This window comes from Sturnira hondurensis, unplaced genomic scaffold, assembly GCF_014824575.4.
Source record: "Sturnira hondurensis isolate 20B ecotype Veracruz unplaced genomic scaffold, ASM1482457v3 Scaffold0020237, whole genome shotgun sequence".
Lineage (NCBI taxonomy): Eukaryota > Metazoa > Chordata > Mammalia > Chiroptera > Phyllostomidae > Sturnira > Sturnira hondurensis.
In genome coordinates this window covers 10748086-10773958 of record NW_028092868.1, presented here as the reverse complement: position 1 = coordinate 10773958, position 25873 = coordinate 10748086, and the positions used below count along the sequence as shown (strand labels likewise).

Genomic DNA, 25873 nt, shown 5'->3' with positions numbered 1-25873 from the left:
GGCCAGCCGCTCAGGGGGCTCCGAGGAAAACAGCAAGTTCAGGGATCCCGGCCAGGAGCCCAGTGAGGCCGCAGCCCCGCGCGCCTTGGGCGGTGAGTATCCCGAGGCCGCGCGGGGCAGCGGGCCCGGGAGATGGAGCTCTGGAGGCTCCTTGGAGTTGGGGACTGTGGGTGGTCGCTGCACCCCGGGGACCCTTGGGAAGGGGTAGTGCAAACCCAGGGCAGGGTCGGAGAAGGCTGCCCCGGGGTCGAGGGCGGAGCTGCTCCGAGGAACAGTGGTAGTGCCCAGGCCGCCCGTCGTGTGGCTCCCGAGCTGCAAGCGAGACCACCTCGGGTCGGGCAGGGTAACCGCTGTCCAGGGCGGAGCAAGAGGATGCGCGCCTCGCTCCCCGGCAGGCTAGGGCCTGGCGCGCGTCCTCCAGGGACACGGCGCCTCTTTGAACCCCCGCGGGGCCGGAGGGGCGCGCTCTTCCCGGCGCCCGGCCGCGCTTCCCGCCTTCTCTCACAGCCCCAGTTTGGGACTCGAACCAGCCAGTCACGGAGCGGAGAGGGGAGACCAGAGGCTGAGGCTAGGGGACATTCGGGGGTGCGGGACGCCTCCCCGTACAGGCTACGGGTACTGCGATCCGCCCTGCGGAGCTGGCGGGTTCCGAGCGCACGGGGGGACGCGGGTTGCCAGGGAGTGGGGGATCTCGGGTTTCCCCGGAGCCGGGGAAATGGAGTACCCCGGAGGGCGGCCGGGGCGGCGGGTGGGAGCTCGGAGAGGATCGCCGAGGCCGGATCCTGCCCATGGCGTGCAGACGCTGGACATCCACACACACGCGCCCGCTCCCCGCTCCCATAGCGGTTTGGATCTAGGCTCCCAGGGAGGAAAGGAGGGACTAAAATGGGGCGAGGGACCTGGGACGGCCATTTCGGGGCCAAACGCCGCCCAAGCAGTTGACGCTGTTTTAGGAGCTCAACCCTGCCTAGCAGTTAAGCTGTTTTCTTTCCTCGGAAAAGTTGATTCAGGCTCATTAGCAAGGAAGGATGAGTGAGGGTTATTAGTGGGGATTAGCACGATTCCTTTTCCCCTTCTCTGGCTTCTTTGTGATTTAGTTTGGGGAGGGGGACGGTTAGGATAAGGAGTGGGGTTGCAAAATAAGCTTTGGAATCTATCAGGCCTGGGTTCCAATTTTGGCTCCATTACCTGCTAGCTTAGTTTGACCTCTTTGAACTTCATTGCCCTTGTTTTAACCAATAGCCTCAGTTTCCTTAACTGTGAAATGGAACATTAATACCATCTGGACGGGATCGTTGTGGACAAGCCACCCAACACAGTGCCTGACTCATAGAAGGCATTTTACATGCTCAGTTGTCCCCAGCTGGGGTTCCCGGTTTCTCCTGCGCTGTCTTCTCTACACAAGCTCAGCGCCATCCTTGGCTGCTCCATCTTCTTCAGCGCTTTGGCCTTAAGTGCGCCCTCTAGAGGCCCAACAGTTCCTGGTCAACCAGGTCCAGAGTTTCTACAGAGCCAGGTTAAAGGTGCGCCCGCCACACACTTGGATCTAATGAAGAACCTGCTGCCAACAACACGCCCTGCCCACCTTTGGAGATTTTCGTTGTAGTTCTAACTTGGCACTTTCCTCTTTGCTTCTTATTTATAATGAGCTCACCACATGCGCACATAACCACTGTAGCCAAATTAAAAATGAACAACTTGTTTATGAAACTCACTTCGGTAACAGCTGTGGAGATTTAATTCCGTTTTAATGTCGCATACACTCCAGGAGACACTGACCTCCATTTCGTAGCCTGCATGTGTTGCTAATTTCCCCCGTTTATGAATCCTGTGTTGCCGTTCATGAACTCACATTTGGGGACAATGAACCCATAATCTTTCCATTTCCTTCTTTCACTTTCTTCAGCTGGAGACTCTGATGTTATACGCTGAGCTTCCAACCCGTGAGCCTAGAATGGGTAACATTTTACAGATTGACCCTTAGCGGAAGCCCCACCCTCACTGCCTCGATTTACCCCAGTGTGCCACGTGCATATTTTTCTTTTACATGTGTGTCAGGACGTGGAAAGGGCTGTGGGGAGCTTGGAGCCTTTATGGTAGAGAAAGACTTGGTGCCTGGGCCAGAGAGCTCCAGAGCCTTCTCCTAATTCGCCCTCCCTCTCCAGGTGCACCCAGGAGGCTCGTGATGCACAAACAATTCTCTTCTATCTCATAATTATGGGAAAGCTAACACCCTATAAGCAAACTTGGGGTGGGGCGGATAGAAACGTATTCTTCTGTTGACTTGTTTTTTTGGTGAACCTGGTTGGACAATAAGTTGACTGTGATTCATCAAAACAGGAATTACTTTTAGAGAAATTTAGGTGTGGAATGCAGGTGGCTCTGGTCCCTCAGGGACCTCCTGAGGACCTGGGAGAACTTCCTTTACCTACCTTCATCCTCAACAGTGCTCTCCATCTGACAACGCTCTTCTCCATGCACGGCTGTGCCTCTTGAATAAAACTGGTCCATTAAATGTTAGTCAACGTCCTTTATTTATGACCAAATAAACTGGAAAAGTCAAGAGTAGTTCAATGGCAACCACATCTCTACACCCATAAAACAAATAGTCCAGTAAGACTGGAGAGTTCCTCACATTGCTTAAGAAAATTCTATATTCACTCACGGGTTGAAACACTATACATTTGTATTATTATTTCAAAGTCTTTCTTAAATGTAGATGGACTTGAGGAAAATGCTAAGTTGTGTTGTTTTATCTTAGGAAACAGAGCTGAGCATTATCCCACTGGTTGTAAATGATGTTATTATCACTTATGTAGGCTGGGCGCCCTGTTGTCCAGCTGCTCTTTCTGGCTTCTTGGGATTCTATGTACAGCTAGCAGGGACGGAGGGAGGACAACCACCAAACAGCCTCTGAACCCTTTCGAGGTTCACCCTCCCGGCCCTTCTGACAGTGCAGCAATTTTCTGGGCTGGGAGCTTTGGAGAGAAAGGGTGGCCCCAGCCCTTTCTACCCCTGGGAAGGCTGTTCTCTCCTTGGGGAAGCGGAGGGTGGTAGCAGACACACACACACACCTGGAGCCCAACCAGATGTCCCAAGGGAAGTGGCCCTTGGGTTAATGATTTTTCTTCTTTTTCCTCCGTCTTTTACAATTTACTACAAATCTATTGGAGACAAGAAGCTGATCCAGACAGTGTTTAAAAGATAAAGAGACCTTTATTTATATATAAAGTTAATATATGTTTATTTAGACTTTTAAACCAATGAGATCAATAAAAAGGAGCAAAAATTACTGGTAAGACCATCATCCAAAAATAATGTCCATCAACATTTTTCTTTGTTTCACTCCAGTCTTCTTGCCGATGGAGACATATATTTTTTAAAGATTTTATTTATTTATCTTTAGAGGGGAAGGGAAGGAGAGAGGGAGAGAAATATCAATGTATGGTTTCCTTTTGTGCGTCCCCTGCCGGGTACCGGGAACTGACCTGCAACCCAGGCATGTGCCCTTGACTGGGAATCGAACCACGATCGTGTGGTTCACAGGCCCGCGCTCAATCCTCTGAGCTATACCAGCCAGGGCCCGATGGAGACATATTTTAACAACAACAAAGGGATCATGACATCTGCCCATTTTGCAGCCCCCACGTGTGATTCGTACTTTCCATGTCTTAGAGTTTGGAGGGGTTTGGTTTTTGATGGTGGACTTGCGTTGCCTGGCTATGCCATGACTGATTCATTTAACACCTGCTGTATCTAATGTTGGATATTTGACGTGTTTGCCGGGGATTTTTCTTACTATTTCAAGGTTCACTATTATAATTTCGTTGTATTTTAAGGGATGAGCAGAAGAGGACCAGGAGGTTAGAAGGAGAGAAGTATGTTCCCAAAAAAGGGAGGAAGAGAAGGTCATGCTTAAAAGCTTAAAAAGAGGCTGTGCCTAGTGTAAGGAGCTGCAGGAGTTCACAGGGCTGGAAGCAGCGGGCAGTAGTTGGCGGAACAGGAAGAGGGACCAGATGGGGGGCAGATATGCAGGAGGAGAACCTGGCTGCAGCCAGAGCATAGAACTAGCCCTGGGCCACCATCCCAAGGTTGGGAGCGGGGGGGGGGGGGAGGGGGTTTGATCTTAAAGATAACTTGACCAAGGTGGCAAAATTACATGGCAGGATAGCCTTTTATCACTCCTAGCAGTCCGGAGAGTGGGGAGGTGGAAGAGGACCCTGGCAGAGAGTAGCACTCTGGGCAGGAAGTGTAGCTGTTGAGAACTGGACCCCTATTTAGGAGATAGAACTATTTGAAAGACAAAAATAATGATGAGAACAAGGTATGAGACAGGAAAAATCAAGATGAACCCCAAGATAGATCCACTCAATTGCTCTTCCACAGACATCCCTGGTTCCCCGGCACCCATCTCCCCGGCAAACTCTTAACCAGAACCAGTGCTGTGGTCCACAGATGAGCAGGCTTTCCCTTACACAAACGGTCAGAGGCTGTTGTAGGTTTTGCAGGCCACATAATTTTCAAAAAGGTAAAAACGGTTAGCTCAGGGGTATACAGAAAGAGGCGGCGAGCACCTTGCAGCTCACCAAAGTCTGCTTCTCTGTCCTCTCTGTCACATCAGAACACGACTGAGACACGTCCCGTATCTGGGGTCGTTTTTTACACCACTGTCCTCCACTGCCTCAAAATGACTTTTCAGGAATAATCATGTGTAATGGTCAGTAATAATCATGGTTTTATTTGTCCTTCTCTTTTCAGTTGCATATAGGGTGACATTAAAGGTTAGACACGTTTCATGAAAGTACTTGGTCCCAAGAAACAGACGTGTCCCCAAATCTCTGTACTGACAAGGACTCACCTGATGTTCCAATATGAGGATGGGATCACTTTGGTTAGGACCAGGTAGAGGTGTCCAGAGAAGGGGACTTCCTTTTTGCTTTGATATTGAATGAAATGATTTGCCATATGCATTTCAGGAAATCTTGGAAAATGTATACAAGTCATGAAGATATTGGGTACGACTTTGAAGATGACCCCAAAGATAAGAAGACACTTAAACCCCACCCGGATATCGATGGCGGATGGGCCTGGATGGTGGTCCTGTCCTCCTTCTTTGTGCACATCCTCATCATGGGCTCCCAGATGGCCCTGGGGGTCCTCAACGTGGAGTGGCTCGAAGAATTCCACCAGAGCCGCGGTCTGACCGCCTGGGTCAGCTCCCTCAGCATGGGCATCACCTTGATCGTGGGTATGTTCACCCGTGACCTGTTGTAAAATTGAATAATTATAGAATGACAGTTCCCCACGGTGATGAATGTTTTGTATTGTTGAAACAATAATGTTAGTGATGTTACTGTTTTTTTTATTACGGTAAAATATGTATGACATAAAGTTTACCATTTTAACCATTCCTAGGTAGATAGTTCAGTGCTATTGAGTACATTCATCGCCACCATTGATTTCCAGAACTTTCTTCCCAAACTGAAACTCTGTGCCCATTAAACAGGAACTTCCCGCCCCAGCCTCTGGTCACTACCGTTCTACTTTCTGTCTCTGAATTTGATTACTCTGAGTACCTCCAGTCCTGGATTATTGTTGGATTAATATTAAACTGGATTCATATAATATTTGTCCTGTGGTGTGATGTTGCTCTTTGAATATTATAAACATGTGCCATATTATTTACATTGATCATTTTTAAAAGTCCCTTTTGCCCCCAACTCTGTTTCTTAAATGTTATAACACAATTATATATCATTACAAATATTTATTTAACACTTAGGAATATTTCTAAAAGATAAACATTTTCAAGAAATCACTGTCAGTAGTCAACTAATAATCTTATATAAGAATTCTAACGTTTCAATTTGAAATATTGGGCATATGTTATTGGAAAATCTATTAAACTATTAAAATCTATTGAACTTTTAAGAAAAGTTAACAAGAATATTCTTGCATATTCTAGTTAAGCCTGCCCGCATAGAAGTCTATGAAACCAATTCTTATCCAGTTGGAAATACTAAAGCAGAAGGTTATTGTAAATGTAATGTTATTATGGCTAAAGTGTTTCACTTTGGGAACTAAACAGCTTTTACTGTCAATAAGTAGTTGTATACCAGGTGCTTTCCTTTACATTATCTCATTTAATTTTATTTAATTCTCTCAACAATATACCATTATGCCCCAGTGTTCACTTGCTTCACTTGAAAATAACAGCCATAATTTTATGTGAATATTTTTTTATTTAAAGTACTTGCAGTTTTTACTGGAAACATAATGGCCTCAAATCTTCTTCTGGTTTTGTAAGAGTATGTGTATGACAAGCATATGTGTGTTTGATGGGAGTCTGTGACTTTCCGGTGATTTCTGCATCAGCAAGTGGTTGCTTGGATCCCACTCAGGGATTTGTTGATCTTGGCTGGCATTCAGGCATGTTATTTTGGATCATCCAAACGATAGTGCTAACGACCGAAAACAAGGACAAAGTATTATTTCCCAAGATGTGGGTGGGGTGTGTGTGTTTATCAAAGGGAATCAATACTACTCAAGTTTTAAAATTAAATAAGGGCGTCGTTATATGTGGGAGAGAAATGCTGAGAAATCGTTTTTGCCTGTAACATTAAGGACCTGGCTCCTCCAACCCTGCACTGGCCTTGTTAAAACTGGCACTGTTAGCCTTATGAGACACGCAGGCAGGCTTACTGTGGTGTAGAAACATACTGGATTTGTGTTGGATGTAAGTCTGCCTTCTCAATGACTCAGTAAAAGCAAACTCTTCTAGAATACTTAAAATCCCATTTTTGTTTTTTGAGGGTTTTTTTTTTTTTTTACTTTTTTAAAAGTAAAATGTTAAGGGTAGAACAAAGTACTTACAGATCCCGTTTAGGAAGGGCATGTTTGCAACAACAAAAGAGAAGACTCCGCAGAAGGCCAGGGCACGAAATGTCTCAACATTTTCCAAACCATCTGATAGGCTGTCTTAAACGATGGAAACTAGTCCTGAAATGCCTGGATGTGGTTTTGAAGGTGATCCCCCAGAGAAGAACGCCTAACTCGTAATGACACTGCAACACAATGGCCATCTTCGTTTAATTGGGAGGTAACTGTGTATTCGGGACTCTGTTTGAGAGCCCGGAGCCTCTGAGTCCCAGACAGTGGGATTTCCAATGGCAGACTAACTGTTCTCCAGGTGCCTGAAAACCTCCTTCATTCTAGGACTCAGAGACCGTAGCACGACAAGTTCATAGCTACATAGGAAAGGTCTTGTATTCTATCTATCATGACCCTAAATAGCTGTTCACTGTCTCAAGCTACTTGGAACAGGGGGGCTGCAGATGTGTTGAGTGCTTTTCCGAGCCCGAAGCCACTAAGAACAGCACCCTTTATTTAGCACTTACTACATACCCAGCACATATTGTGTGCATGAGCTCATGTGATCCTTCAGCAATACCAGAGGCCAGACCATCCTCTCCATCTGACAGGAAGAACGTGCAACACTCGGGGACATCCCGTAACTTGCTAGTAAGCGTGGGACCGACGTTAAACCTGGTCCATTGAACTTCAAAACGGTGTCCACTCTACCACACTGCCTGCCGCTACATGGAATGAGAGCTGAGCATATGTTTGAAGTGAATAGATAGAAATTGTTTTTATCATCCAATCATTGTGAGAACAATCAAGTTCCTCCTTTAAATTTTAAAAAAATCTGTGAATTATGTTACAGGCTTGAAAGCCATCTCTCTCTTGGGCGGTGAGTTGCACATGGGAAATTCAATAATTTCATCTTTCGCTGGCATGGACTTAGCCAGTTTCCTGCAGATGGTTCTAATTTCTAACGATTTTTAACACCTTAGCTGGATGGACAGCAGCCTTTGTGATGGCTTTCGAAATAATTCTCGTGGCAGCCTTGTGGTTGGGGGAAATGGGAGTTTATGAGCTGCAAAAGGCCACTGACTTGCTAAGAAGATTTAGACCAGTGGGTGTCAATGCCGGCTGTACATCAGAGGCCCCTGGCTGCTTTTGATAACCACGATGCCAGGGCTGCACCTGGACCCTTACATTAGAATCTCGTGGGATGAGACCCAAGCATCAGGATTTGAGGGAGAGGGAGGGTGTTTTTTTAAAGGCCCTAAGTGACTCCAACACTGAGCCAAGGCAGAGAGAGGCACTGATTTCAAGCTTCCTAATGCCTTATGCCAGGAGAGCACGTTACCCCAGGAGACCAGGAGTTCGAGGAGCTAATGTCATCCACGACCATATGCCGAGGCTCACCCCAGCTTGTTTCTCTCCTCACCTGAGCTGTTTTCAACCTACCAGATGCTGGGATGGGCAAGAAATGACGACTTCCTCAGGGTGCTCCCTCACAACTTCACGCTTTATTACGTGGGGAATGGGCTGAGATTCAGATTTTCCTCTGAAGAAGAGAGAATCTGAAAATGAGTATGACCTCATTCCAAAGCACTGAATTCCTCCACAAAGTGGGAACCTTCGCCAGAGGGCTGTATCCATTCTTATCTTCCCCCTCTCCTGAGACTGCGTGGGGAGTTCTCTTCGTTGTGTTGAAATACTATTTCAAGCTCGGAGATGCTGCTGACCATCCGTGAAAAATGGCTAGAGAACAAAACAGTCAGAAAGCTTGGGCCTGACTCCCTTTCTCCTGGCGCATCTGTAGTTTGTCACTGTGGAGGAGTCACGGCATTTCTGGGGCTGAATTTGCCCGTCTGCGAATCACAAGTGACTGAGCCCCAGCGTGAACGGGGCGGGAGCCTGTGAACGCCAGACATCATTTCCAACTAGTGTTCGTCCCAGTAGAGCGATCCAAGCTTTCTTTTTGATGTGTAATATCCTTGCAGACATGAATATCTGCACTTGGGAATTTCGCCCCTTTTCTCTTCCACTGCTTCCTTAATGGGTGTTTCCTGAGCCTGCAGAAGTGCTTGCTTCTGGGCCTTCCCGTAATACGGAAACTATGTGGTGCGCGCTCCTGCGCTGGGACCCGTTGGCCTTTCATATCCTAAAAGGCCCGTTAATAGCAAAGCCATGAGTCAGGTGGTTTTGTTTTTCTTTTTTATCCATTCGTTCCAGATGTGAGTAGTGAAGTAACCATGGATTTAGAAAAATACAAATATTTGCAAAGAAATCAAAGAGATATATTTACGGTTTCTGAATTTCAGTTGTCCCCAATAATTCCCTTGGGTGTTTATCAATGTGTTTGCTATATTTGTATGATGTACTTATTTTATAATACCCATAAGGGGATATTTATCTAGAATATGTTTACTATGTTAAATCTTTTCTAAGAGGTTTTTCTACTGAATTATTATCTGTAATGAGACAGAGTTCGATAATGAATTAGTCTGTACCTTCATAATCTTTAGGATTAGACCAAAAAGAAGATCAGACAAACAAACAAACACACTCTTAGCTGATTGTGTACCGAAATATGCGCATGAATATTGTTAGAACTTTACAGGATACTTTTTAGTTTGGGCTCGAAGGGGAAATTCCTTAGAGGTCAACAGGTTTTTCACCTGAAATAATCCCACTTGAATATAGGGTTTCATGACTGTGTTAAGTAATAATGGTAAAAAAATAAGATCATGTTTAAAACGCACCATCTTACTGAATGTTGAGTACAGCCTCGTACTGCATTGCTAAAATCTGGATTGCTATGTAGACAAGAAATCACTGATCACAGGCAAGCATTAGGCTTCAGTGGCATCAGAAATTACCACAAAATCAGGAAGAAAGCAAGGAGGGTTGACAAAAGCTAGGGCGTCATAGTAACGTAAGCAACCAGAATATGGGCCATGTAATACTTACTGTACTGCCATGAGTGCTGGGACATCTTGCATAACCAAGTATATATTCCTGAATTCCCCACATAGTGTCATAAATGTGCAAGTGTGATAGGTCCAGTGAGTCCTTTTCAGCTTGGTTTGCATCTGGGTATCCTCATAAAAACAGGCGATTGGGTCCTTGCCTGAAGCATAGGAGCCCTGAGAACCCCCTTCCTATACTCCCTTTAGGCCTGGAATCAAAAACTGAAGTGTGTATAGAGGCCAAACAAATAACGTAAATGAGGGCAAGAGGCCAGGTATAAGAAGACTAAAGGGAAGGGTGGAGACTGTGGCAAACCGGAAGGGTGTGATGCCGCCAAAGGAGTCAGCTTCTGCCCAACTCCAGCTTATTTGGGCTGTATGGGAAGATACTCTGTGTTGCCAGTGAACTTTTCTTGAATTCTCTTAATTTTTTATTGATTTTTTAGAGTGAGAAAAAGAGAGAAACATTGATTTGTTGTTCCACCCATCCATGCATTCCCTGGTTGAGTCTCATATATACCCTAACTGGGGATTGAACCCGCAACCTTGGCGTTATCAAGACAACACTATAACCAACTCAACTCTAACCTACCGGCCAAGACATAAATTCTCTTAATTTTTGAATGTGATAAATGATCCAGAACATTTTTAAAACATTGGTTAGGATAAACAAAACACACTGACAGGCGAAATGGAGCCCCTAGACCACTAATTTAAGACTTCTGTTTTAGACAAGAGAATAAGCCAATTCGTCTATTTATTTTAAGTCTATCTTCCTTGAAAACCTGGAACTTGTGCTGTCCAGTGAAATGATTAAAATCCATCCTTGCATGCAAACAGCTTTTTGCACATAAAACAATGGGATTTTGATGCTCAGAAGCCCCCAAGGTGCACTACCTCATCTCCAGCTCAGAATGTCTCATAAACCTGGATCCCCCTCTCTGTCTCTGACCTTCCCATGCAGGTGGGGTCTCTGACTCTCTCATGTATGCAAGATCCCATACAGACGTATGTATTAAACTTGGTTATTTTCTCTTGCTGAAAAAAAAAAAAAAGAAGAAAAAGAAATAAAGCAATGGGGGGGTTTTTTTGGTGTGTTTTATTTAGCAGCTCTAATGTTTTCTTCTTTGTCATCACATGAAGATTTACTAAGCAAGCAGGAAAATCAAAGGCTTTTAGTTGATCCCTTTGTCCGTGTTCCGTGGCAGGGCCTTTCATCGGCTTGTTCATTAACACCTGTGGCTGCCGCCGGACAGCGATCATCGGGGGGCTCGTGAACTCGCTCGGCTGGGTGTTGAGTGCCTACGCTGCGAACGTTCATTACCTCTTTATTACCTTTGGAGTGACAGCTGGTAAGCATATCATTTTTATTGTAACTTGACTTTAAATGTTTCGACCGGGCATTTTGGCAACGAATTTTATTGCACAGAAAAGAGACCGATGAGAATGCTTTGTCCTTCTGTGTTCTCCACTCCAGCCCCATTTTATCCTCCAGGAAATACTTTTTAATACACTCGATGTGCCTTAAGTGTGGCAGAACAACCTAACAACTGTACGTGGCCTCACTAATAGAGTTTAATTACATTTTCCATCCCTGGGTCTGTGTGCTATCCTTTCTCTTATAAGGAACAAGAAAAGGAGGGTAAAAATACAGATGTAGGTGAAAATTAAGGAAATTAATAATATTCTCTCATTTAATAATTGCAGAATTGAGCATGAATCATGGAATAGTCATTTTCTCCTTCAGCCCTGTTCAAATTAATGAGCCAGCAACAAAACCCACCCACACGTAGAGAGAAACAAATCTGGAGCACAGTTAGTGGCCGTCCCAGTGAAGAGGTAAAAATTAGCTGCCAGGCAGCGCGGTTGGCATATCCGTTCTGACCAATACCTGCCCCACCGTCATTTCCTTTATCAACAGGTAGCAGAATTCACACAGATAAGTCGTTTCTTACTTGTATAATTGTCCTTCGGTGAACCACATCCAGCCCGACTTAATTTTTTTGAGTACAGAATGTTTAAGAAACTTTTCCTGTAAACAGTCCAGTGACTAGAGCAGGTGCAGGATTTCCGCACGATAGGTAAGGAGATAAACACCCCTTCCACTGAGACTAGGAGACCCAATGGGGTCTCTGGGAAGACACACGGGCCCCCCTGTGAACTCAATCCGTGGTGTTTGGTTACGTTCACTATTCCCAAGTCCCAACACCCAGGACTTGACACTTATTCTCACTATCTAGAGATTCCTGTGGTTAGACTATTTGTTTAAATGGTCTAACCACATTGTATTTCTATCTCTATCTCTCAACTATCTCTATATTCATTCATTCATTCACTTATGTATTCAATGAATGTTTATGTATTGAAGGAAGTAGAAAATGAGGAGGCTGGTTAAAGGAAAGTATTTCTTGAGACATTTTATTGCTCCCACTTTTTATACAGGAGAAACTTAGAGAAAGGCTCCGAAAATAAATTCCCCCACTTCCCCCACAAACGTATATAGGTAAGTGGAGGATTTCGCTAAATCAGTTAGATTCTACATGCAAACTGCAGTTATGCTGTCATTAGTGGGGCATGTTGATACCGATTGGCAATCTCACCCCCTTTTAATAGAAAAGAAAAAGGTAACATGCAAAAATCTACTGCAAAAGGCATGTGATTGATAGATATTTATATCACTGTACAATTTATGTTTGAAAGAAACTTTGTTGATATCCTTCTTCATTCTTCAAAGCATTTCAGGCAGTTTGTTTGTATCTTTTATCTTTTAAAACCTAGGCAATTAAAATTGCAGGGAGTGCTCTCTGGTAGGTGGAAAATTAATGTCTGCATGAGCAATCTTTTTTTTTTTTTTTCAGAGAGAGGAAGGGAAGGAGAGAGGGAGAGAAATATCAAGGTGTGGTTGCCTCTCATGTGTCCCCCACTGGGAACTGGCCTGCAACCCAGGCATGTGCCCTGACTGGGAATCAAACTGCAATCCTTTGCTTCACAGGCCCGAGCTCAATCCACTGAGCCACACCAGCCAGGGCTGCTTGAGCAATCTTACTTAGCCAAGGGAGTCTGGACAAGTTTCTTCAGTGTTGCCAGTGCTCCGTTGTCTTAAGCCTGCCTCCCAAGCCACCTTCTCCCCCACCACGCTGACCCGCTGACCCAGACCACAAGGTTTTCTCTCCCCTCTGGGCCTCCTTCCCCCACCTGCTGATCAGGCTGTAAGTCCCTCCTCTAAACCTGAGCGTGGTGCAGGACGGCTCAGGGTCCTGCTCGGAGCTGGGCATAGCAGGACTTTGACTGACCTGTGGACTTGAGCCGAATATCCGTCCCAAGTCCAGCCCTATCAAGTTCATGTAATAACCGTGCCGATTAAGGAAAGGGCTTAAGGTACAAATCAACAGATCTCGATGGGTAGACCTGTTTGAACAAACAGGTTTTTAAAAAATATAGCCATTTGTGAGACATGGAAATTTGAACGCCTTCTAGATACTTCACAATGTTAAGGAATTGTTCATTTTTTTTCAGATAATGATAGGATTATGTTGTTTAATCATAATCAATATTTAGAGATTCATACTAAATGTGTTTGCACATGAAATGATATGTTCAGGATTTGCTTCAAAATATTATGGAGGAGAGCAATAATTCTGTGCCACAATATTTAATATCAAAGAATTTCTTGGTTCTTTAACAAAAAATTGTTTTCCAAAATAGCCACTGATACACTTATTTTGCAGCTGAGTTTTTTGTACCGTAACCATAGAAGTATAAAATTAATCTTGTATGAAAGAGGTAGCTATTGTTTTAAAATGTGACCATTTATCTTCCCATAGAACTTTATTTCATTCTGCAAGGGAAGTTTCTTTCATCATTTTTTCAAATAGATTTCCAATATCTTGCTCTTTCTCTTCTTCTGGCACCCCTATAATGCAAATAGTAGACCTCTTGAAGTTGTCCCAGAGGCTGCTTATAGTATCCTCATTTTTTTGGAATCTTTTTTTTGTTCTTGTTCTGATTGCTTGTTTTTTGGTTCCTTATGTTCCAAATCATTGATTTGATTCTCAGCTTAATCTACTCTACTGTTGTTTCCCTGTAAATTGTTCTTTATTTCAATTAGTGTATCCTTCATTTCTGACTGAATCTTTTTTGTGCTGCTGAGGTCCTCACTAAGTTCCTTGAGCATCCTTATAACCAGTGTTTTGAACCCTGTATCTGATAGATTGCTTACCTCCACTTTGTTTAGCTCTTTTTCTGAAGTGTCAATTTGTTCTTTCATTAGGGCCATGTTCCTTTGTCTCCTCATTTTGGTAGCCTCCCTGTGTTTGGTTCTATGTATTAAGTGGAGCTGCTTTGAGTCCGTGTCTTGGTAGTGTGACCTAATGTAGTACGTGTCCTGTAGGGTCCAGTGGCACAGCACCCCCATCACCTGATCTGGATGCTAGAGGTGCCCACCCTTCGTGTGGGCTGAGTATATTCTCCTCCTGTAGTCGAGCCTTGGTTGCTGTTGGTAGATCAGTGGGAGGGATTTATCCAGGCCAGTCAGCTGCAAGGATTGGCTGTGACCACTTACCACCAAACTCCATGGAGAATCGGCTGTGCAGGGGCAGGGTGGTGGTGCTCCAGTATGGTCTGTAGCTGTCCACTGGGTGCACTGACTTTGGGGTTTCCCAGGTGGTATAGGCCAAGGTCATCCACCAGGGACTGTGCTTTGCCCAGGAACACCCTGTCCGAGCTATAAAGCAATCTGAGATAGCTGCTACTTGTGCTGGGCTTGGAGATTCCCAGGTGGAGCCAAGCTGTGAATCCAGGCTGGCTGTCACTAGGGTGGGGTCTCAGACTCACTGAGGCTGGCTGTTGCTTGTTTGGGAGGATTTAGGAAGTTGTGCAGCAGGAGCTGAGACCAGCCATTCTTATGGAAAAGCAGCTTGGGTGGGCCCATAAATTGGGTGGAGTAGAGTCTCTGGGGATTTTCAAGGTGTCAAACTGTGTTAGCCTTGTTGGTGGAGTCTTGGATATGGCACCAGCTTGCCCACTCAAGCTGGTGGCAGGGAGGGAGGGGTGTGGCTGTGGCAGGGAGAGGTGCTCAAAAAAGGGACAATGGTCTCTGCTCGCCTTGATGCCAGACACCCCCCGTTTTTCCCTGTATATCACTGGTGCCTTTCAAGCTGCTACTCCGGTGCTGGAGCTCAGAGGGAGTGAGTCTGAGCAAGTCTCTGTGTGGGTTATTTAGGAGGAATTGCTTGGGGCTCCAGAAATTTCTTCCACCCACTCAATCCCCGCCGGTTTTTGTAGCCAGAAGTTTTGGGGACTTACCTTCTTGGCACTGGAACCCTGGCCCCGGGTTCCTGGTGTGGGGCTGGGACTCCTTGCTCCTGAGATGTCCCTCCCAAATTTTTATCTACCATATGTGGGTCTGGAGCCAGCCTATTCTGCATCTGCACCCCTCTTACCAGTCTGGATGGATGTGGTTCCTTTAGTTCCATAGGTTTTCCATTGAACTCAATTTCTGACAGTTGTCAGTGATGGTGGTTCTATATTTTAGTTGTAATTTTGATGTGGTCGTGTGAAGAGGCAGGCCATGGCTGCCTATGCCGCCACTTTGACTAGAAGTCTTCTCATTTATTTTTCAGTGTAGAGCAGTTTTAGGTCCACAGCAAAACTGGGGGAAAAGTACCAAGAGTTCCTAAAACTGCAGGATCCAACACAAACACCCCCCACCAGCATTTTAATTTTGCCAGCGCAAATCACAAACAGCGCCTGTTTTCTAAGAAAGGTCCAGTTCAAAGTCAGAGATACAAATAAGTGTCAGGTGGTTTTGACTTGGAGGATGTACATCGATGGGCACACGACAACTCCTTTTATTCTTCCAATTAATGTGTGAACAAATTGGTCCCTTCCTGAGGCATCTGCAAATTGCCTGGAGGGGATCTTCATCCCTTGTACCTAAATGCTTTCCTGGGTACTTAATGCACTTGGCCCTGACACTAGAGGCCCCAGAAGCCATTCATTCTTTCAGCAAATCACTAAGCGCACACGGCCTGACCCTGTTCTGGTCAGTAAGGGGAGCATAAGGGGAGTGTACCAGGGGTGGCAGTGGAGTAACAGCCCAGCCCTGAAGCTTACATTCTGGTATGAAAATGGAACTCATTCCATTTTTGGAGTAACCTATACTGCAAAGCCTGTTGGGGGAACTGATGGGCTAGAAACTTGCGGCCATGGTGCTTACCCGCCAAGCTGCTTTTTTACAATCATTATTATCTGTTTTTTTTTTAATTATTTATTTATTTTTAGAGAGCGGGGAAGGGAGGGAGAAAAAGAGAGAGAGAAACATCAATATGTGGTTGCCTTTCATGCACCCCCCCACTAGAGACCTGGCCCACAACCCAGGCATGTGCCCTGGACTGGGAATCAAACCCATGACCCTTTGTTTTGCAGGCCCGTGCTCCATCTACTGAGCTACACCAGTCAGGGTGGGTTTGGTTTTTTCTTTAATCTCCAAATGCTGCCAAGTGTGGATGTGGCCATTCATGTTGTGCCTTGTGCTTCTTCTTTCCCTTTCAACCACGCAGGCTTTGGGAGTGGGATGGCCTACCTGCCGGCCGTGGTCATGGTGGGCAGGTACTTCCAGAAGAGGCGCGCCCTTGCCCAGGGCCTCAGCACCACCGGGACAGGTTTCGGCACCTTCCTCATGACGGTCTTGCTGAAGTACCTGTGTGCGGAGTATGGCTGGCGGAACGCAATGATCATTCAAGGCGCCATCTCCTTAAACCTGTGTGTTTGTGGGGCGCTCATGAGGCCCCTGGCTCCTGGGAAGGATGAAAAGGACCCAGCAGGTCGAGATCTGCAGATCATCCCTGCTCACTCCACTGAATCTGTCAAGACAGATGGACAGCAGGGCAGGGCAGATGAGAAGGAGGGCAACCCTGGGCCCGAGGAGACCCTCAGTGAGCTTGCAGGCCAGGCGTGCCAAGAGGAGACAGGTCACAGGAAGAACATGTGTGCCTTTCGGGTGCTGAAGACGGTGAGCCAGCTGACCATGAGGGTGCGGAAGGGCTTCCAGGACTGGTACTCCGGCTATTTTGGGGCAGCCTCGCTCTTTACTAACAGAGTATTTGTAGCTTTTATTTTCTGGGCTTTGTTTGCGTACAGCAGCTTCGTCGTCCCTTTCATTCACCTCCCTGAGATAGTCAATTTGTATAATTTATCCGAGCAAAATGACGTTTTTCCTCTGACTTCGATTATAGCAATAGTCCATATCTTTGGGAAGGTGATCCTGGGCATCGTGGCGGACTCCCCTTGCATCAGCGTCTGGAACGTCTTTCTCATGGCCAACTTCACCCTCGTGCTCAGTATCTTCATCCTGCCACTGATGCACACGTACGCGGGCCTGGCAGTCGTCTGCGCACTGATAGGCTTTTCCAGCGGCTACTTCTCCCTAATGCCCGTCGTGACTGAAGACTTGGTGGGCATTGAGCACCTCGCCAATGCCTATGGCATCATCATCTGTGCTAACGGCATCTCTGCGCTGCTGGGACCACCGTTTGCAGGTAACCCAGACAAGGTTTTAAAGCTTAGTGTGCATGTGGGTCGTTAGGCTATGCTCTCCTGGATGTTATGAAGTCCAAGGTAGGCACAAAGGAAGTTTCCCTTTGTGTTCATGCTCCTTTTTGCTTACCACTCGTGCCCCTCCAATTTCTCACTCATAACTTTTAGCAAGTTCAAGGCCATTCTTTTGTGTAGAAGGGACATGGACTTTTTTAAATTTTTGTGTTGTCTTTTTTTCCATGACCAGTTAGCCCCCTTATAGGCCCCTCCCCATGATCACCACACTGTTGTCCATGTCCGTGAGTGCACATGAAGTTTTGATCCTTGTCTACTGGGTGAGCTGCCGGAGGTGAAGTGGACAGGGACTGGGATAGTGCAGGGCGCCCAGCAGGATAGAAGGAGGCACCTCTGCCCATCTCTGGCTTCTTTCTATCACCAAGAAATACGGACAACTCTTACTGGATCTTCTGTTGTTAGAGGGGGTCCCCCAAGAGAAACTAAGACTCTGGACTCTTAGTGCCATTTCTAGATTTTCAAAAGACTGGAAATCCAACCGAACACAGCTACGGCTGGATCCAGCCCTGGAAGTAATTTTCTATTGCTGCTGTAACAGATTGCCTTGAACTAGGTGGCTCAGAGCAATACAGATTTATGACCTTACAGTTCTAGGGGTCAGGGAGGTCATAAATCTGTATTGCTTTGAAGTCTTGGACTTCAAACTGGATCACAATGGCTAACGTCAAAGTGTTGGTGGGACTGAGGAGGAATCCGTTTCCTTGCCTTTTACAGCTTCTGGAGGCTGCCTGCTTTTGTGGCTCCTGGCCCCTTCCTCCGGCGTCTAAGCCAGCAGCCAGCATCGTCTCCTCTCCTTCTGGCTCTGATTCTCCCGCCTGCTCCTTTTACCCGTAAACACACCCCTCACTGCATTGTGTCCACCAGGCAATCCAGGATAATCCCCCGTCTCAAAGTCTTTAACATAATCACAGCGGTAAAGTCCCTTTTGCCATGTGAGGTAGCATTCACAGAGTCTGGGGATCAGGGCTTGAGCACTCCAGGAGGGGGAGCATTCTCCTATCCGGGGCCTAGATGGCAGACATCCGGGTACTCACATGTACTCACCCCAGTTCAACAGAGAGTCTCCTTCTTGCAGTGGGCACACCAGAAGTCACTGGCACCGAGGAGTCCCGTGTCAGGCCAAGCGCCTCTCTGAACCCTCCATGGGGAGGGTTTAAACTTTGTGGCACATTGGCATTGGGCAAGTCAACTCAGTCCCCAAGAGGCTAGGTACTGGGTAAAGGTGACAGGGTTTACCCTCTGTCTGAGGACTGAAGGCAGGGACTGGGTCCACATGGCAACATCAAGGTGATGTCTGGAGATGGCTATCAGGGTGACCAGGCCGGGGCTGGTGGTGACTGTCAGAGCTGCCAAAAGTTTTAAGCAGTGCTTTCAGACAACCTGGTGGAGCCTCACCTGTTCGGATGCCCCACCCCCTCCCTGCTCACCTGGCCCCTTTTGGCGCTTTAGTCTCACATTCCCTGAAGGGGATACCTCTTCCCAGTGGATGAGGGAACCCATGGGTGCAGGACAAAGCCCTCCCTGCCTCTTCCTTCCCCATCTCCCTACATATCCTACAGTCATTGCCCGTCCTAGGAACCCACCAGTGGAGGCTTATGTCAACACAGCTGTTTTTAGGTCCCTTTTAGAATCTGGACTTCAATACGTCATGGATTTTGCCCATACAGCAAACAGCACTGGCCGTTGGCTGACTAAGGTCAAGGCCCAAGAATCGTGTTAAGAAACCCAGGGGCTACATATGGGGTCTCCTGGATCGTGCTGCTCCTCTTCTCTGCCTGTGCACAGAGATGCACGTGCAGTATTTTTCGGTGACAGTGAGTAACTATAGCAGCGCAGCAAACTCTATTGGCAGCTCTGTAGTCTGAACTTGCTCACTGGTCTCATTGTGTAGAATTCTCTATCAGTTAGGGGTGCATTTGGCAGAGAGAACACCTTGCCAACGGTAGCTTAAACAGAGTTTTGTGTTACTTAACCAGAAATCTAGAGTCCAGGGACTAGAGGATATTGGGGCAGTCTCTCCAAGATCCTCTTAGCCGTTGGTTCAGGCTAGTGACCTCATGGTCACACAAGAGCTGCTTCGTGGTCACCACAACATCCTCATTTAAACAGGAATGAGGAAGGAGGGAAAAACAGTCCTAGCAGACTTCCACTGGAAGTATTTTTCTTCCAGCTTCTGTACAAGAAGAAAAAGAAAAAAGAATTGGAATTGGGTGTTGGATCAGTCAAACAATGGTACCTTCCAGAGATGTTACACTGAAATATTTATTAAGGGGATGAGGTGTTATCATAGCTCACTCTTCCTCTTGTTGGAGGTCCTTCACATATATTGTGAGAGGAAATGGAGTCTGTGATTGATGGTTCTCCGCATGATCCAGGGGTACATTCTGCTTCGAATGGTCAGTCTGGGGATATCTTTATACTGATCCACCAGATTTCAAGAGCAGCATCACAACACAGCTGTGAGGTGCAACATAAGATTCACAGTCAATGTTGACTGAAGCACCAGAGTTGGCCGGTGTGGCTTCCTTGTCCCATTCCTGTGATCATGTCCATCTCACTCATTTGCATTCTAGTGCACTTTCTTCAGTGGAGGAGAAGGACTTACACCTAGAAGATGTTAGAAGGAGGGGAGTTAGTTATACCCAGGCCTCAGTCGTCAGGCGTTGTCTCAGCCTGCTTCAAGGTTCCTCTCTGGAAGTGGACTCCAGCTGAGTGTGAGTCACCAGATGGTAGATACCATTGTGTTAACGGTCCAGAACCTTCTATGGGTGCTGCTGTGGGGACTGAGGTGCATCTCTGGGCCAGTAGCCTAAAGAGGACTCTGCTTCTTTTCGTTTGTTCCTTCCACTGAACCCACGCACTAAGGAACACCGAGCACATCACTGGGTAACCGCGTTGGGCCTGATTCGTCAACTTTCCAGGCCAAGGGCCTAGCACCGCGATGGGATGCAAGCCCCACTGTCATGCATTGTAGTTCAGAAGTGACTGGCAGTGTGAGCGACTCAGTAACCCCATTGCCGTCTCACCAGAAGTTCCAGGTGGGCTGGGAAGGGTTTCCTGGCTGGGTTTGCTCCAAGGTAAATTACTCTTCTCATCACGTTTTTCATTTCTTAAAGGGTCTAGAAATGAATGTGTGTTTCGCTTTTCAAAGCAGTTTCTGCTGGCATCAAAATTCTGGTGCGGTTCAGGAGCGGGTCAGGCAATCACAGTTCCACTAAGGAGAAAAATGTACAATCAAAACTATTGAACGATGCTTCAACCATGCCACTCAGCAGCATGAACTTCTTGCTCTCACTCACTTATAATATTTCTTGGCATTCTGGTCTTCTTGAAAACTATGGTAACAATATAGACTTTTCTAGATGTTTCTACAGTAAAATACAATACAACTTGGCCACCACGTTTGACTGACCAAGAATCTGCACGTATTTCCTCCACCCGCATGAACTGTCACACCCTGATAGCAATTTGCGATGTTTTCACCAAGAGCTGGGACACATTTAATAGATAAGAGAAAACAGCTGTCCCTCACTCATCACTTGACAGACTCAGATGAAAAGGGAACGCAATAGCATGGGGAACCAGACTGATGGTTGGGCCAGGGTTGCCAAGGATCCCAGGCTGCAAACCAAGGAACCGAGATCAGACCTGTTGGGGAAGGTGGTTAGGAAGGATGAGGTGGGCAGCTTGTCCCAGCCCCTTGTCGGGGCTCTGAAGAGTTTCGTCCACAGCTGCTGCGTCAAAGCACGTATGTGGTCAAGGGTCATGTCCCTGACCTGCTTTGCCTCTGACTTGAAACTGGCTTGACCTCAAACTGAAAGCGCCAAAGAAACATCAAAGCGTCCAGAGTCACTTAAAAATAAATCCTAAAGGCAGGCTGGAGAAACCTGTGGGGTTAATGTAACATAAAATTGGAGATTACTCCTCCAATTTGTATCATTAAGTTGTTTGGTGAGGTTGGGTGTGCTTTTAAAGAAATTAATGTCTGAGTTACTTTTAACAACTAGGCGGGTGTGGAGAGGCTGTTCAAACATTTATACTTTTAGGGGGGAAATGCCAGATATTAAAATAGACTTAGTTCAGTTTGAGGCTATAACAAGGTGTCATGTACTTAGCAGACATTCTCTGCAGTCTGCAGAGATGAGGGAGCATGGTGTGGTGGGAAGGGGGTGCTAGAGGTTCTGAGGGCGATGGCCTTGGTTATTATCCCCCCAGGAGGGAGAACAGTGCATGTGCACATGAGGAGCCAAGAGAAATACGTTCAAAACTTCAAAATATTAAATATGGCTTATGCTCAAGGTCGAGAGTGGGGGACAGGGACCCCATCACAGAGCCCTGGAGCTTAGATCCACCACTCAGACAAAAAGTAAATAATCTAAACTGATCACAAATTCATTTTCCAGCCAGTCAGGGTTTTCTCCTATTTTGAGGTCCCTGCTAAGCAGCAATGGTGGGCTCAGCTCTTTTCGGCTCTCTGTGGTCTGTTATTTAGAGACATCATTTCTACCCGGTCACTTGATCACATGAAAAGTGAGACTATTAACTGTTGAAATAGCAAGGTCAGCTTTCCTCTGGGGTGAGTGGAGTGTGAAAACCTTGCTTGCGGTTCCTGTCGGTAAATGGTCTCCTACGGGTAGCCCCGCCGTGCGTGCATAAGCTCTGCTACCCGTACAGACCTCTCTGTGTTATCTGCCAGTGACTCACTCGTTCATTGTAATTCCCAGTAGTCCACGGTCACCAACCGGTGACCCTGACCAAAAGCCGGGTGTGTTTTTGTCAGCGTGCCTTTCTGATCCAGTTCAGAGGCAGAATCGTTATTTTCAGATTGTGTCTAATCTGTTTTGCTCCCCTTGTCTCACATTGGAGATTAGGAAAAGGCAGAACATTTTACTAAGCCACATCGAAAGAGTCTGATATTTCATTGTTTTTTTTTAAATATCAAGCAACAAACTCGGTTAACTTCTAAAGTATATCTGGAATTCATAGCTTTGGGGTGGTTAAAAAATTACAACTTTTTAGTGCTGCGCAGTGTCTTTGTTTTTCTTTCTGACTGCTGTGACCGGTCCAGGCACTTGAATTGTGCGCCGGACCCAGCACGCGGAGACGGAGACAAGCCCCAGGAAGTCGCAGTTGCTGGTGCCCCTTTAGTGGTTGCTTTGTGCAGCTGTGGGCTGGCGGGAGGCGGGTAAGATGCATTTATGCATTCATCTGCCAGGGAGATAGTTTTGAAAAGATCTTTTTGAAGTGGCATGGGGTGCTATGTGTGGTCATTAAGCACTTAGCTTTTTCTTATGCCTTTTCTGATTAATGCATTTTGAATGGAAAAAAGTGAATGCTTACATTTACATTTTTACCATAAATAAAATTCTTGTGTGTGGCTTAATCCTCTCAGTTTGCATAATTGGCTATGTGGGGATCCTGGCATGTAACTGATTCTTAGAATTAATCACAGAAGGGAAAGAAACATCCTATTTCATGGTTTCTGAGACTTTTTTCCACATTTTAATATCTCTGCAGTTGGAATGCATTTACAAAGTCCTAAAAACACTGAGTCATATTTTAATTGACAAGGATCTTTCTTTCTTATTGACACATAACATAGGGATGAATCGGGTAATTCATGGTACTTTAGAATCCAAGAAATATAGTGATATTTCACAGAGTGCCCAGTAAGATTATCATATATTAGATTATAATATTAGAGTATTATTTCAAAAGAACTGATCGTTTAGTCAGCATACAAGGCTATCTCTTTGGCCATTTAAAAGTTTGCAAACATAAAGTTTTGCAGCTGTAAATATGAATTTTTTAAAGCCTGGGAGAGTTAACTCTCTCTGGCACAGATGTCTGCCCTCATGCATTTCAGAATGACTGCGGGTCCCGTGCCTGCCGCCCCACCTCTCTTCTGAAACGCACTAGAATCGGTTTCGAAAGGGTTCTGAGGCTATAGGAGAAGATTTGTTTTCACATGGAAAATCATGAGATTCACTTTTCGTTGCTGGCCTTGTGCCTGCCCCAGAATTACCCGGAGGGCGGTGAGCCAGAAGGTTCTCACTGGGAGTCCGCAGGCTGCTGTTCCAATGCCTTAACAAGTGTCCTCATGGCTTAAAAGATGCTTGCAGTCTTCCTTAGGCACTAGCAGCTCGGGTTTATACAGCCCGGACTTACAAATGACTAAAGGGAACATTTTAGGCATTAAATGACATAGCAGTAAATGAAACAGATATTTACAGTCGCAAAGGATGCTTGGTTTGTGTTCTTGACTTCAGTTTATCAACTATGTTACACTGAATGTATTCTTTTTTTCATTTTGTAGGTTGGATCTACGACATCACACAAAAATATGATTTTTCCTTCTATGTGTGTGGTTTACTTTACCTGGTAGGAATATTATTTCTACTCATTCAACCGTGTATTCAAATTATAAAACAATCCAGGAAGAAGTCCATGGGTGGTGCCCGTGCGTAGAGCCCCGTTACGTTTCACGTGAGATTTCTTCGTGGTTCTTATGCCTACCTCACCTGGTCGCTGTGAGGGGCTGATGACAAATCATGGGAAAGCGCTTTGTACAGCAGCTGGCACTGTCACTTGTAAAGCCATTGTCATTGCTTCCCTCGAGAGCAGCACGGCCTTCTTCCTCTTGGGGAGAAGCAGCGCTGAACGGGATTCAGGACTTCACACGTTTGGAAGACGACAGTGCCCTCCAAAGACAGCCTAATGATAATTGGTAGAATCGCCCTTATAAAAACTCTTCTCTCTCATCAACCACTGGGACTAGGGTGTTAGACACAGCTCTTCAAAACAGAGACAAGGAACAACAGATTTTCAGTGCAACTGTAGGCAGACCTCGTTTTTTTGTGCTTCACTTTATTGCTCCTCATGGATGTTGTATTTTTTACAAGTTGAAGGCAAGACCCTCAGCCAGCCAAAAGATTACAGCTCCCTCCTTTGCGATACTTGCTTTGCCGCAGCGGAACTGCAGTATTTCTGGAACTGAACTTGCAGCGTCTCTGAGGTGTGCCTGTACTCGGTAGAGTGTCTAAACACTTCTGGAAAGCTCACGGATAAATGGGTGTTAAGCACAAGAGTATGGCTACACCTCAGAAATTAATTGTTACAGGGAGCTCTTCATCTCCCACTGTAAAATGAACACAGGCTCTAATTTCAAAGGTAATACATGTAGTACAATTAAAGGAAAAATTATATTTTTATGAGCGAATTCTGCAGCTAGGGAGTACAGTTTCTCAGTATTCCTCTAAGAAAAGCATTTGCCATCAACCCTGATTCGATAGTCTCCACTGACACACCGTGTCATAAGACAGAGCCTGGATAACAGTTTCCTTAGTGAAAGTTGCATTTGTCCTCACAGCAATCAAGGGCTATAATTCAAGCACTTTTATTCATGTCCTTGGCCTCTTCGTTTATGAGCACAGTCTGGGGCCCATAAAAATTTTTTCCCTGAGTTTCTCGTGCCCTAAATAAAGGGCATGAGAAAGAGAGAACTAAACAAAATAAATACAAGACAGAACTAATTGCAGGTTGATGTGAAGTTGGTGGTTAAATCATTTGTAAAGTGTGTTACAAACCCAGAACGTGAGAGTATGAGGTTGTGAGGGTAATGATGGAATGGCCTTGGTCTAGGCCCCTGGCACCTGGCATTGGAGTAGGGTAGCAAATAGCCCCTGTCCCGGGCCCCAGCTCCACACAGTTTTAAAAATAGTCTCTTGGTCACAGAAGATAACTGTGATCAAGGACATCAAATAATGCTCTTCCTTTATCTGAGATCTCTATTTTTCTAAGCCAAACATTTTTCAGACTGCAGAATGTTCTTCCCAGAATCATTTTGAAATTTCTGGCTGCCTTACTTGTTTACACATATTTTAGAACTGTTTAAATTTCTACTCACAATTTGCTCATCACACACAAAAATCCTTTGCCAGTGTCTTGGGTCAAATCTATCTAAAGTGAGTACAGACCATTCTGTTATCCTTGGTAGTTAGATGCAGGAATGGTACTAGTAATTAGAATTAGAATCACAGAATGTTACCCCAGGCCTAATTTTAGCCAATGGTTTCTGTCTTTACTCCATTAAACCCTTGAGAGCTGTTAACAATTGATTACATAGACATGTTTCCTTTTTGTTTCATCTTCCTTTTCTCCTGCCCTAATGCATAGTAGGAGAGGTTGTGTAATGAGAGGGGACCGGAAAATAACAATAATAATAAAAGGCAGCTAATGGAAAAGAGAACAAGAGCATGGCTAACCTCCACATTCAATATTACCTCTCACGGTTTGAGAATTGCCTGTAAATGAGTAGAGATAATAAATTGCATGGCACACTCCATTTGGTTCAACACGGTGACCCATCTGGTACCATCACAGCTTTGGCTGCTGTTGAAGAGCCCAGCTCTCTACTTGGATAAAAAAAAATAGGCAATGTT

The 25873-nt window shown here is 45.7% G+C and overlaps 1 protein-coding gene across 2 annotated transcripts; it reads left to right on the top strand.

Annotated features, from left to right (window-relative positions):
* Positions 1-24936, top strand: SLC16A14 (solute carrier family 16 member 14). Of its 2 annotated transcripts, XM_037029248.1 has the most exons (5): positions 1-92; positions 4977-5248; positions 11030-11173; positions 16382-17359; positions 23749-24936. In XM_037029248.1, exons 2-5 carry the CDS (start codon positions 4990-4992, stop codon positions 23898-23900), a joined length of 1533 nt encoding a protein of 510 aa, XP_036885143.1. In that variant the 5' UTR covers positions 1-92; positions 4977-4989; the 3' UTR covers positions 23901-24936. The 2 variants fall into 2 exon arrangements, with proteins under 2 accessions (XP_036885143.1, XP_036885144.1); XM_037029249.1 differs by lacking the exon at positions 11030-11173.
* Positions 24937-25873: the final 937 nt, after the last annotated feature.